The sequence below is a fragment of the Protopterus annectens genome, chromosome 2.part1, assembly GCF_019279795.1.
Source record: "Protopterus annectens isolate FY-2018-M chromosome 2.part1, PAN1.0, whole genome shotgun sequence".
In the NCBI taxonomy this organism is placed as follows: domain Eukaryota; kingdom Metazoa; phylum Chordata; order Ceratodontiformes; family Protopteridae; genus Protopterus; species Protopterus annectens.
Window position 1 is genome coordinate 930,910,386 of NC_056729.1, and position 13,803 is coordinate 930,924,188.

The following is a 13,803-nucleotide window of genomic DNA, read 5'->3' on the forward strand; positions in this document are numbered from 1 at the left end:
TTTATTTATTTATTTTGACTAAGCACACTCCTAAGGTTGATTTTTCACCTATATGCTTTTTGTTGTTGTACCTCTTGACCATTGAGATTTCTGGCTTAAGACTATTTGTTTCTTAGTGGTAGGGCTCTGCCTAGACCTACTAGGGCAAGAGCTGCCTGGTGAGAGGTCAGTGGGCATCATTTAAGCAGTCTTGCGGGTTGCTTGTGTCTTTCTGGCAGCCCAGCAATGAGTACATTTTGCTATTAGCATAAAACCATTTACTGGGTAGGGGTGTGTGAACTGTCACCACAGGGGCCACAGTGCCTTCCCATATTGCTCAGTGAAGGTTACCTCCAATTTGGTGATTTGGTGCACCGCCCAGTTCTCATGTTCACATTCTTCAGAAGGACAGCAGTTGGCTGTGCCCCCATGTGATGCCCATTCTCCCTACCAGAATCTCTGTAGGTTATGCTCACCTTATTAAACTTTGGGCACCTAAGTCGTAGTCAGGACATTAGCCCTATATGCAACAGGAGCTTGGATACTTAGACCCATGTATACTCCTGATTTTATAAATGCAATGTTAAGTTGTCATTCTCGCCTTCATTCTTGCTGGATGGGTTCGGAACCGATCCTCTGCTCCGACTCGGCCTATACTATAGCTCGAGAGCTATTTTTTACTGGCTCGAGGCAGCCCTATATCCCACAATACCATGCGCTAACTCCCCAGATCTCGTTTGCCGCTTAGCTGTGAGGTTGCCTTTTTTTGCCGGCTCAGGTCAGTAAAAGAAATTTTCAGCAAATTCTTCTAAACTTGAGGTTAGTTTTTTCAGATTAGTTCCCTATCGATATTGTTTTACCTAATTACCTATTAGCAATTTTTTTTCGTTAAGCCCTACCCACCCCTTTAGTTAAATCGGGCCTACAGGCCTTTAATTTTTGTTTACTCTCCCCCATTATTGTGTGTGTGAGTTGTTGTTTTAGTCAGCCCCTTAACTCCCCCTTGGTGTGAAAGTCGAGTGAGTGTATGTGCTGACTGTGTTACTGTCTTTAGGGTAACAATGTCTAAAGACACTAATGTCTCGGGATTCAAGAAGTGTGACTCGTGCTGTCAGAGCAGTGTGGTATGTGCAAATATTCTCCATACATTACTAAGGAATCTACATTAGTTTTAAATAACAACATTGGGAGCAAAGTTTATTTTAAAAAGGGCGATTGCAATACAAGAGGGGTAGTATATTTGGCTTGGTGCATGACAAGTGGGCATTTTTACGTAGGTAAAACTGAACGAATGTTAAAAAACAGAATATACGAACACTTAAATGATGTAAAAAATAAAAAAACTGCAAATGCATTATACAGGCATTCCATTATTTGTGCAAAATTTGATAAATTTGTGTTTGGTATTCTGGAAACAGTACAAATCAACCCTAGAGGTGGAGATTGGAAAAACATTTTAAAAAAGGAGAGCCAGTGGCAATTTAGATTGGCAGCTATGTTTGCACCAGGTTTAAATGACTATGTATCACTTGCACCTATGTTACAAGAAAGAGCCAATAATATATAGGATTAATTGTGTGTTTTTCAATAGTATTAGTTTAAGGTGTTTTATTAGATTAAACATAATATGGATAGAAATTAATGGATTTCAATTTAAGAATTTTAAAGTTTATTCTTGTATTCAAATCTATTATTAAATTATTTATTATTATTTTTTAAGTAAAGTGAAAGTTTATCTATGTATATGACAAATATTATACAACAGATATTTAGTGGTTAATAATTTATTGGACGCAAAACAGTAGTTTATACAAGAATGTTTTTAAACTTATTTTTGGTCATATCTTTTTAAATTAATTAATGGTGATGTCATCACAATTTAGTGTATAAATGTATTTAATTGGTGCTTTTGTTTTATTTCTGAAGAAGTCTCGATTGGAGATGAAAGCGCTAAAATGGTTTATTAAAGTACTTGTATTTTATCTCTTAGTGTGTATTCGTCAGTACACGTTTCTTAAAATATCAGTGGTTCCGTACAAGGTTTCGGCTACTTTTTTGTTTTAGTAGACGGTCACACTTCTTGTGTCTACTGCTTGGGACCTTTGCACCTGCAGGATTCTTGTGCCGTCTGCCACGAATTTAGTTCAAGAGTCCTGCAGGAGCGTCGTAATAAACTTATTTTGAGGGGCTTATTGAAGCCCGATGACTCCCCGTCCAAGTCTGGCTCGGGGAAGTCGTCTAAGCCCGCCAAGCCCTCTGCTCCAGCTTCTGAGTCGAGGGCTTGCCAAACTGAGATTGCTCCGACATCAGCTCCAGTCATAGCCGATGTGAGCAAGATCGTACCCGCTCCGAAACCTGTATCGGAGCCGACATCAGCGCGCAAGCACTCTATATCCCCATCATTAGAGTCCATCCGATCGGCTCCAAGATCACCCCTTCTATCGGAGCGGAGTCATAGGACTCATTCTTCCAGGTCGTCTAGGCTTTCCGACCACGATATTGAGAGGGTGGTCAGTAGACTCATAAAATCTCAGGCACTGGCCCAAATACTCCAAAGCCCATCTCACCAGACTGTGGCTCCCTTGGTGCCGCCTTCGATTCCTCCACCGACTCTCCAGTCGAGTTCGGAGCCGGAGTTTGTCGGAACCGTAACCTTGCCCACGTCAGAGCCGATACTTCCACCTTCGGCTCCGGCGTTGTTGGCTCCAACTTCATTGGTACCGTCCGTAGAGAAGTCCGGGCGCCGAGACTCCATTGTCGGCTCCGAGGGGGAGAGTGGCATCGGACCCTTATCCAACCCCGCTCTCCCTCTCGGAGCATCGGCTCTGGTTAGTTCGGCCGTGACATCATTCTCGGAGCCTTCTCTGTCGGTGCCGGGGGTGGTTCTGGTGTCTTCGGAGCCGGGACTGTCTTCGGTGCCTGATAGGGCGGCTTTCGAGGTGATGAGGAGCGTGCTGGATCCAGTGTCCGCTCCAAGGTTGGGTTCTTCAGTTCCTCCCTTCACAGTGCCTGTTACGGTCTCTGGCCATCCTCTTGCAACTGATAGCAGAGATCCAACGCATAGGGTACCCACTTTGGATGTCTCATCCTCCTCCGAGGCCTCTCCTGAAGCTTCAGGAGAGCCACCTAGGAAAAGAAAGTGCAAGAGGAAGCACGTAGACTCCCCTGAGTCTGTAACCTCGGACACCGACTTGGATGAGTCGGAGGGCTCCCCCAGATCCCCCTCTGAAGATGTCTCCTTTTCAGACATACTAGAGATCCTGAAACAGAGGGGGAATTGGTCCACACTCAAACCCTCCAAGGACGAGTCAGTTTACCTTGATGCCTTTGGATCTCGCCCTTCCACCTCCTGGGTGTCCCCCCCCCTTTCGATCCACTGATGGAAGTGGTGGCCAGAAAGGCGTGGGCAGCTCCTGACTCCATGGAACCTACCCCTAGGAGGCCTTCAAAATTTATTTCTGCTCCGGTGGACAATACATTTCTCACCAAAGGTGTCTCGGTAGATGCTATGGTGGTAGCAGCCGCCACTAAGAAGGAATTAACTGATCCTTCTGTACCTGTTCATCCTCCTAACAAAGAGTCCAGGACCATGGACAGGTACGGTAAGCGGACATTTGCTTCAGCGACCTTTGCTATGCAATCGCTGAACTATTTGTCATTTCACCCGCCTTCAGAGAGATTTGCTCAAAGAACTGGGTGAAACTGTACAGGATCCTTCTGCTGTGGGGTATCAGGACAAGATTAACTCCCAGCTGGCTACCCTGAATTCCATTGCCAATTCCTCCATGTGGCTTATCTCTTATGCAGCCGATGGAGTGAGTAGGGCCGCAGGCACAGGTGTTGCGTTGAGACGTCATGCCTGGATGTGACTCTGTAATTTTGCTGATCCCCTCAAGGCGTCCTTCACCAACACCCCCTTTGATGGTTCAGAATTGTTTGGACCTCAGGTGAAGAATACCCTCACCAGGTGCGAGCAAGATGGTAAGACTCTCTCTGCCATGGGAGTCCATTTTTCCACACCCATCTAGACCATACCCCAAAGGTCAGAGGGGTGGAAAGATGTGGTTCCATAAACCACAGGGAGTCGCGCCCGCCACACGTGGTGAAATTCCTCCTAGAGGCAGGGGGGAACAACAATAGACACCGCCCCAGGGGCAGAGGGGGTCCACAGAACCAGGGTTCCAGGGGGTCCTTCCCTGACCAACCCTTTCAGCATCCCTGAGAAGCTGCCCGACTGTCCACCTTCGGAGGCAGTCGGGGGAAGATTATCTCTGTACCCGGAAGCCTGGCAATCTCTCTTACAAGACAAATGGGTACAGTTGATTATATCCGAGGGTTACAAAATCCCCTTCATTTCCCCTCCAAACCAATTGCCAAGACCCCTCCCAGATGTACCACCCGGACAAAGGGGTCAGGCACAGCTGGAAATGGAAAAGCTGTTAAAAAAAAGAGTCATCCAGGCAGTCCTAGCAGACCAGCTAGGATCCGGAATCTACTCCAGGTTCTTTTTGGCACCAAAAAAGACAGGAGACTGGAGAACCATTTTGGATCTCAGCAGACTGAACAAATCTGTGCAGAAGACAAAATTTCGGATGGTAACGCTGCAGTCCATTCTGCCCTTCTTGGGCAGAGACAACTGGATGTGCTCGTTAGACCTACAGGATGCGTACTATCACATAAAGATACACAGGCGCTCCAGGAGGTTTCTCTGCTTTCGGCTGGGAGCCAGTCATTACCAATTCAGAGCCCTGCCCTTTGGTCTCACCACAGCCCCCCCGGGTGTTCACCAAATGTTTGGCAGTGGTCACGGCTCACCTGAGACAAAAAGGATTCCAGATGTTTCCATATTTAGACGACTGGCTCATTACCGCTACCACCAAGCAGCATCTTATCATAACCAGGGATTACACCATTCACATTTGCAACAGGTTAGGTATTTCCATAAATTTAGCAAAATCCTTCGTCACCTTGTCAATGTATAAACTTCATAGGCGCCGTGTTAAACACCACAGAAATGTCTGCAACTTTAACACCTCAGAGAGTGATAGATATACGGCAGAATGTCCACCTTCTGATTCAATCCAACAAAGTTCAAGTCAAGTTAGTACTGAAAACATTGGGCCTCATGGCAGCGGCGATTCCCCTTCTTCCCTTAGCCCGCTTCCACATGAGAATTCTTCAGTGGATGCTTTTCTCTCAGTGGTCCTACCAACAACTTCCTATGACCCACAACATCTTGATAACCCCGACTTGCAAGAAACACCTCGCCTGGTGGATGGTCTCCCCTCAACTTCTTCAGGGCAGACCCTTTGTTCTTCCCCCTCCAGTTGCCATGGTGACAACGGATGCCTCCCTGATCGGGTGGGGGGGGCATTATCAGGACAGGACTGTCCAGGGCACGTGGCAACAATTAGAATGCCACCTGCACATAAATGTCCTAGAGATGAGAGCAGTGCTTTTATCATTCCGAGCCCTTCAGGACTGTCTTCCCACGGGCACTATAGCAGTTCAAACGGACAATATGTCCGTAGTGTGTTACATAAACAAGCAGGGCGGAACCAAGTCCTACCCCCTATGTCGAGAAGCACTCAGACTTTGGCAGTGGGCAATCTCCTCTCAACGGTTTCTGATAGCAACGCACATCCCCGGGAGATCCAACGTCATAGCGGACAGATTGAGCAGAACAATTCTCATGCCTCACGAGTGGTCTCTAAATCAAGCGGTAGTAGAGAGAATTTTCCAGAAGTGGGGCCAGCCTTGCTGCGACCTTTTTGCAACACCTTATAACAGCAAGTGCCTCGAATTCTTCACTCTCTTCCCCCCCTACCAGGCCACCCCACCAGAGACGCTCTAGTCCACGATTGGCCTTGGGGTATTCTATACGCTTTTCCCCCTTTTTCCGTTGATCCCAAAGTTAATTCAGAAAGCAACCGCATTGAGATCCAAAATGATCCTCATTGCTCCTTACTGGCCTCAACAAGTATGGTTTCCGTTCCTGCATCGATACCTTCTGGAACAGCCCTGGCATCTGGAACCATTTCCAGATCTTTTGACCCATCTGACGGGCAAGCTGCACCAGTCTCTTCAGTCCCTCAACCTCACAGCTTGGTTGCTCCACTTCCAACCATAGCCAGGCTTCCCTTCATTTCTCTTCCTGTCCGTGACATTATTTTTGCCTCCCATAAGTCTAATACCAGGAAGACTTATGCGAGCAAATGGAAGTGTTTTTCTTTCTGGGCACAAGCTAGGTCCTTAGACCCTTTTCATGGTCCAATTCACAAAGTTCTTGATTTTCTGGCAGAGCTTTTTCATGCAGGTTCATCAGCAGCCACTATCAGAGTTCAACTAGCGGCCATTGCCAATTTCCATGTAGGACTTTCGGAAACCAGTATTATGTCCCATAAACTCTGTAAAGCTTTCCTCAAGGGCATTTTCTTACTCAGACCTCCCATTAAGGATCCTCCTCCCCAATGGGACCCGAATTTAGTGTTATTTTCACTAATTCTTCCTCCCTTTGAGCCTGCAGCCTCTTGTTCTCTCAAGCTCCTCTCTTGGAAGACTCTGTTTTTGGTGGCTATAACTTCTGCCGGCAGAGTGTCAGAGCTTCAAGCCTTGTCTACCAGTTCCCCTTATTTGGTCTTTCATAAAGACAGAGTAGCTCTCAGAACAAACCCTTCCTTTCTACCTAAAGTTTCTTCTGAATCAAATCTGAATCACACTATTCACTTGCCAGTTTTCTTCCCAAATTATTCAAACCGGGCTGAACAGAAACTACATTCCTTGGATGTTCATCGCCAATTGCGGTATTATCTAGACAGAACAAAACAATTCAGTAAGTCAGAACAGCTCTTCCTTTCTTATGCTGACGGGAGGAAAGGACTTCCAGTTTCAAAGATAACCCTTTCCAGATGGTTAGCTTCCATCATTACCTTTGTCTAAGAGTTGAGACATAAACAACTTCCTTCAAAACCAAAGGCTCATTCAACCAGGGCGCTATCAACTTCAACAGCCTTTCAAGTAAGGTTACCTTTAGATGCCATTTGTGCAGCAGCTACTTGGGCTTCTCAACATACCTTTATTACCCATTACAAACTGGATATAGCCTCCAGAAATAGAGCTGACTTTGGTTCCACTGTACTCAGGAGTCTGTTCCGTTGAGCCACCCAGGACCGAGGTGCTAGGGACGCTGTCCCATCCAGCAAGAATGAAGGCGAGAATGACAACTTAACATTAAGAAGTTATGTACCTACCATAACGTTCCATGTTAGTTGTCTTCTTCTCGCCTTCTTTCCTGAGTCCCCCCCTCTTGCCTCCTAGCCTAGACAGACTTGAAGGTTCTGAGATCCTTCTATTTCATGATGTTGCCCCTTTTTCCAAGGTTCCCATATCATGACTACTATTGCCAGGGAGACTGTTTATATATATATATATATATATATATATATATATATATATATATATATATATATATATATATATATATATATATATTGTTTTTTAGTTGGTAACAAAAAATTCTATGCTATGTGTTAGCTGCCAAATGAGATCTGGGGAGTTAGCGCATGGTATTGTGGGATATAGGGCTGCCTCGAGCTGGTAAAAAATAGCTCTCGAGCTATAGTATAGGCCGAGTCAGAGCCGAGGATCGGCTCCGAACCCATCCAGCAAGAAAGAAGGCGAGAAGAAGACAACTAACATGGAACGTTATGGTAGGTACATAACTTCTTATTATTTAATGTATTGTGAACCTGCTGCTAAGAAGAAAAATGAACAGCTTTGCCGGCAGGACCAGGTACAGTTATTTTTGTTAGGTATTGTGCCATTTACAAGTTAACTAGTTGACTGAGATTTTCTTTTGTTAGGAATTGAGCTTTGATTGAGGGAAGTAAAATGGGGAGGAATTGGCTGAGACAGGACTAAAGCTTGAATTCCGTTGTTTTAAAAAGGCTGTGTTATCTGTTTTATTTGTTTTCTACTTGTTACACATTCTGTAATGAAATGAAATCTGTAAGAGTCGTAGTAAATCTGTCACTAAGGATTCTTAAACTTTGTAGTGTTTCTCACCACTCTTTTTTTTTTTTTTAAACACCTTTATTGAATTATCACTTGTGACATAGACACATTTACATTTATATAGAAGTAATCAAACTTTATTAACAAGTTAAAATTAACAAATGTTATGCTTCACACATACTGCTGTATATCTTATAACCTAAGCAACATTACGTATATTATTCAATGCATGCCCCCCCCTTTTTAAACAAGAAACATCTTTGTTTGTCATAAATCATTGTTTAATAATCATACATTTATATAAATGAAAACAAACCACACCAGTACAGTCCTAGTTGCAAGCATTTTACATCACAAACCATACTGACACACTCCCATTTGCAAACATTATGCATCGCTTATCTACCCAATTGATGCCAAAAATCAATTACTAGAAAATGGAAATCAAATCTCAGCTAATTGTATTAGAAGTAGTGAATATAGTACTAGACATAAAACAACTGGAATTGAGATCTTTAGAAAAAGGTAGGAGCTCACCCCTTCCTTTTTGAGCAAATGGAGGTGTGATCTGACAGAGATTATTGCAGTATAAGCTCAAGATCTGTGACTTCACAGTGTACTTTGCGCAAACAGTAGTTCTACAAGAAAACAGTACAATGTCAGCAGCATATCTGCTGTTATGTTGGAGAAATTAAGCATAGTACTTATTGTGCTGCCGCCAGGTTTGGACTGTGTAGAACTTCTTGACAGGTTAAAATGTTTTTTTTCAGTTTCTGTCTGTAGTGGTCCTGCATTATGATGACATATGCACAGTGCTGTGAATATTTGCAACACATTGATTTATGTGTATGCTAACAGTGTGTTACTGTTTTGAGTTGTAATTTATCTTTACTGCAGCTAAAATACTTTTAAACAGATTTTTTTGGCATTAAAATAGTTCAGTGGACAACAAATGTCCCTTATTCAGGACTTTAAGGTTTCACGCAGATATTTTTACTTTTTGAAGATGTCTAACAAGGAGCGTGATGAATCAAGAAAAGAAGTTGCCATGTTGGCAAATATGAAACACCCAAATATTGTGCAATACAGGGAGTCATTTGAAGGTAAGAGACAACATACTTTTAAATGATTGCAGCCTTTGTGGCTTCACTGAGCCGCATTTACTAATTTAGGTGTAGCTTTGCAAGCATGCTAAAATGTGCTGTGCTTACGCCATTTTGTGATATGGCAGGGTAGTGTCCAAGGTTAATCTGTCTTGTGCTGGCCTTCCAGAGCCCATAGTGGTATGCTCCAAACATATATGTTCAAGTGTAACTGGATCAAACATTGCCTTATAGACAAAGTAGAGGTCATCCTGTATGTGGAACAGCAGTCTTAGCCCCAGTCAGTATTTAAGTATCAGATGATATTTAGTAAATTTTCAGTTTTTACAATGGCAACATTAAGGTAAGGAATGTGCACCCGAAGTACTTTGCCAGGTGCTGCTGTATTCTTCAGAAAAAGCCACAAGATTCAGAAGGCAACATCCACACCTTAACAAACCTGTATGTTATGTCCGTAACAGAATGTAGGCTTCTGTGTTTTTTTAGGTAAATTACCTTGTAGTATAAGGAGACCAATTCTCATAAAGAGAGCAGAACTATGTACCACATGAGGCCTTCTCCAGCTGTCTCTTGCAACACTAATGTGAACAACAGCATCAGAGAAATGGCCTCAAGCTCCAGGTTTAGTTTTCCTGGAAAAAAAAAATTGCAGAGTTTTTGAGTATACCTCCTGTATTGTTTAACATCCTGATACTTTTGTTAAGGTTAGTGACATATTTTTCCCTATACTTTCTTTCTGTTTCTTGTTGAAAAAAATGTTTTTGATTTATTATAGCAATAACTGATGAAGTGGGTTTGGTGTATTGAAGATTTACCCAAGGTTGGTGGGGTTTAATCTCGAGGACAAAGCCTGAGTTATTAAACAGACAACCATGTGTAATTCTACAATATAAAACACCACAATGTCGATTATTGCTATTATACAATGACATTATTTAAGAAAAAAAAATACTTTTCGTAAATGTCATTGTATGACTACTCTGTGGTGTTCTTCCATTTTCCTGTGATATCCTGCTGCCTTTTTTTTTTTTTATGTACTGCGCATGTGTATAGGACGTTCGTTCCCACACTTGCACAGTACATCAGTGCTGTGTGACAGCTGCTGTGTATAGGAAAGAAACAGAGAAAGGAAGATCGTTGTTGCTTTTTTTTTTTTTTTTAATTAAAAAGAGATACTAGGACACTTGGAAGGTATGGAAGAGATGGGGCATAAAAAAAAAAAAAAAAAGTAATCAGGTGCGTTTCTCTAGTTTTGCATAACGTACCTGATTATTCTTTTATTTTTGTATGTCCCATCTCCCTCCTTGGTTTCAAGTGTTCAGTTTTGTAAGTTTATTATTTTTTTTCTTTAGTAAAAAATGCAAACTGCCACGATTCTCCAAGTTTCAGGCTCACATAAAATAAACAAGCAAACAATTCCAAGTACACAGGTGAACCCAAAAATGGCAGACTGCTCCAGTTCAAATATCTTTATTCACAAAGATATGAGCGCTTTCGCAGGTTATACTGCTTCATCAGATACAAACAAGAATAAAAAAGACTGCATTAAATACTCTAACAAATCATATGATACATTTCACTTAACTCTAAAAGGGACACGGTCCTAACAATACATAACATTATGCACACTAAAAAACATATAAAATTAATAAAAACAATATATCTAATATGAGTTTATACTCATTTTAAAACAGTAGCTACACAGATACTCTATACAAAGAACTGCTACTTCATCTGTGTAAGCGCCTACTCTTTAGTTCAAGTTTAATGGGGACCCTGTCATTCAGCCCATGCCCATAGTTGCTTCTGAGCCTGATTATCCATTTGGCTTCCAGTTGTTCAGTACTATTTCTGATATCACCACATCTGGCACTCTCAAACACTCTACCAATAGCTATAAATAAAAATGTGTGTGTCAAATCTGTCTCCAAGACATGTTTAGAAAGGGCACTATTCTGGCTGCCCTTACTAATATGGTAAACATATTCTTTTGTGCGATTCCGCAGGGCTCTGTCTATTTTCCCTGCTAGAAGCTGAATAAATTGTGTTCTGAACTACAGGTTGCATATATATTAAATTTATATTCTTTCTTTTGATCAGGATGTAAAAACACGTTAGTAGTATTTATATATATTTTTTCTTTAAGTGAAAGAAAAGTGAAATGGCATTTATTAATGGAAAAAATTCTGGCCGACCAGACCTTTTTTCCATTGGTATATGCTCAGATTTACAACTGGCATGCTGGTTGGGCTGACCAATCAGCGTGCTACTTTTTGAATATTAATGGACAGTCATTGTGTAATGTGCATTTACTGTTATTGGAAGTGTTCTCCTGCTAAACTGGCCATGGATAGAACTTTTTGTGTTAGTGCTGTAACAAGATTCCTCCTCAGACTAAGTATTTGCAGTGTTTTGTAGTGTTTGGTTGAATAACATGTTCATAAATGTGAAATCTGTGCAGCATTTTACTTCTAACACCTTACAGATTGTAAAAAGAAGCCCTCGATATTTACCTCAGAAGTATCACTCATTGCTATTACTTTTAACTCCCCATACTTCAAAAACATCAATAGAAGCGTAATCCTGACAAATCAGGGATGTTCTTCGTGTTTCACTGTTGCAGTCATCACATTTGGGTTATCCCTGCCAGGGTAACCCTCGGCCGGCCCGAATACCAGAGACTTAGTGTTTCTGCGTCAGTTGCTGTCGCTTCAGGGCTGACGTCAGGTCATGAGTAGTATAAAGTAAGGCAGCTGACGCCATTACATCAGTCTTTCTTGCCATGGAGCCCGAAGCAGAAACAGTTCGCACGAGTGCCGGTTGGCCGCTACCTGAGTTTCGTATAACGATTTGAAGCTGAAGTCTTCTAAAGCTAAGTACTCCATTGGGGATCCTTTTTTTTAATGTTTGCGTACAGTCCTCGAACCACATAAAAAAATCAGAAATTGGGAGAGTGGTTCTTGCTGTTTCTTTACAGTTTTGCCAAGAATTCATCCCCATATTGACTAAATCACAAAATTTGATTTCAGTATCACACAAAGAAGTCTCCCTGACACATCCTTACTGATATACCAATTTCTGCAAGACTGTCTTCTTTTTCTGTACCAGATTTGACTCCTGCATGTTTTTGAAGACCACTTTTCTGCCTCAACAGATTTCTCTGACCTCATCCCAAACAGATTCCATAGCAGACAGAGATCTGTTCTTTTTCTCATTCTCTCCTGGTACATCATCCTGATAATCTTGATATTACCCTGGTACTGTGGATATAGGCAACTTGTCAACATCAGCTACTCTCCTCACCTCGGGCCCCAGGTTTTTTCATCAATGACTCTATTGTCAGCTGAGCTACAGATATTTAATGCCTTTTGACGCATTGAGTCTGATGATGTTTTAGGCAGTTGTTGGGAGACCTGTCAGGGCCATTGTGGGGTGATGGTCACTTGGTGGGGTTAGGCCAAGTGTCAGCATTCTCAGAGTTGGTGGCAATATCAGTGCACAAAGCCTTTGTTGCTGGTCACATGGAGTTAGGCCAAGTTTCAGCCTTCTCAGAGTTGCGGGCAATATCAGTGTACAAAGCCTTTATCACTGTTCTTGGTGTTGAGCACAATATTGGAACCAGCATCTGTGCTGGTATTGTATACACCTCCTGTAGTGGTTGCCTTCCATGTGTGGCTTACCTCAGATGTTAGTTTCTTTAGTAAATGGCTTTTCCATTTGTTAAAAAGCATGACAGAGGGTCCTAAGGATGCACACAGTGCCCCACCACAACTTAAGGCCTTAACTGTTTTTCTTTCTTGGACCCTTAATCTCCTATGATGGTCAGAAAACGTGTGCAAGTGGAGGCACACAGTCTTCCCCACCAGATAAAACTGACAAGGAGGATGCAGATTCCTATCCATCTCTATTATATAACCCCTATTTCAGGGAAATCTAAAGTGATAAGACAGAGGGTGAGGTAGCTTTGCAAAAGGCCTCCCAGCAATCTTCTTGAATAGTTCTCTCATTGATGAAAGGGAAAAAGGTTGAAAGTTATCATGTGTATGGCATGTGAAACAATTAGTGCGACCCCAACATAGAGAGAGAGAAAAAACAGGATTTTCTAGCCCCCTAAGGATGAAACCCCTCACCGGAGGGTCAAGCCTGATTCTCTAATCTATGAGCAGCTTTTGCAAAGGTGTACCAGTTGTGCAGAGCCTGGCTGTCCACTACCCATCACAGACAATCTATGATGCAGTCCATTTTCAGAAGTGTGTTTGTTAAATTTTCCCCAAAGGCCATATACTACCTTGTATAGTGTCATTCTGTTCCAGAAAAATCTGGTTGAGAAAATGTACTAGACACTGGCTCAGCTGCCAGGTGGAGTGTTGGAAACGAACATTGGAGTCGTACTTGATATATATTTCTTCTGTCTTAAACCACATCATGGGACTGGCATAAAACTCTGCTGAAGGCTCAGCCCATGTTGCAGTCTCTGGTATTACCATGCCCCTGCATGCCTTGCTTCATCTTACAGAATTTGCTTAATGTACCACAACATTTAGTTACTTTTTCTGGGTTCCTCTCTTTTGGACCAGTCATCAGATCAAACCTGGATAATGTGGAGGAAGAAGATAAAATTAGTGCAGATATTGATGTTAGATTTCAAACTCCCCAGCATCCCTTTTTCAGGACACAAAGGAGTCCATGCCAGCTGTGTTTCAGTTGA

At 42.4% G+C, this 13,803-nt stretch overlaps 1 protein-coding gene across 1 annotated transcript in view; it reads left to right on the plus strand.

Moving 5' to 3' along the window:
* Nucleotides 1-13,803, plus strand: part of NEK1 (NIMA related kinase 1) — a gene marked incomplete in the record, with an annotated part of 3,475,820 nt that overhangs the window by 198,207 nt on the left and 3,263,810 nt on the right. Inside the window, 1 exon segment of the mRNA XM_044062568.1 lies at nt 8,999-9,095. Within this exon segment, the coding sequence (XP_043918503.1) occupies nt 8,999-9,095 (97 nt within the window).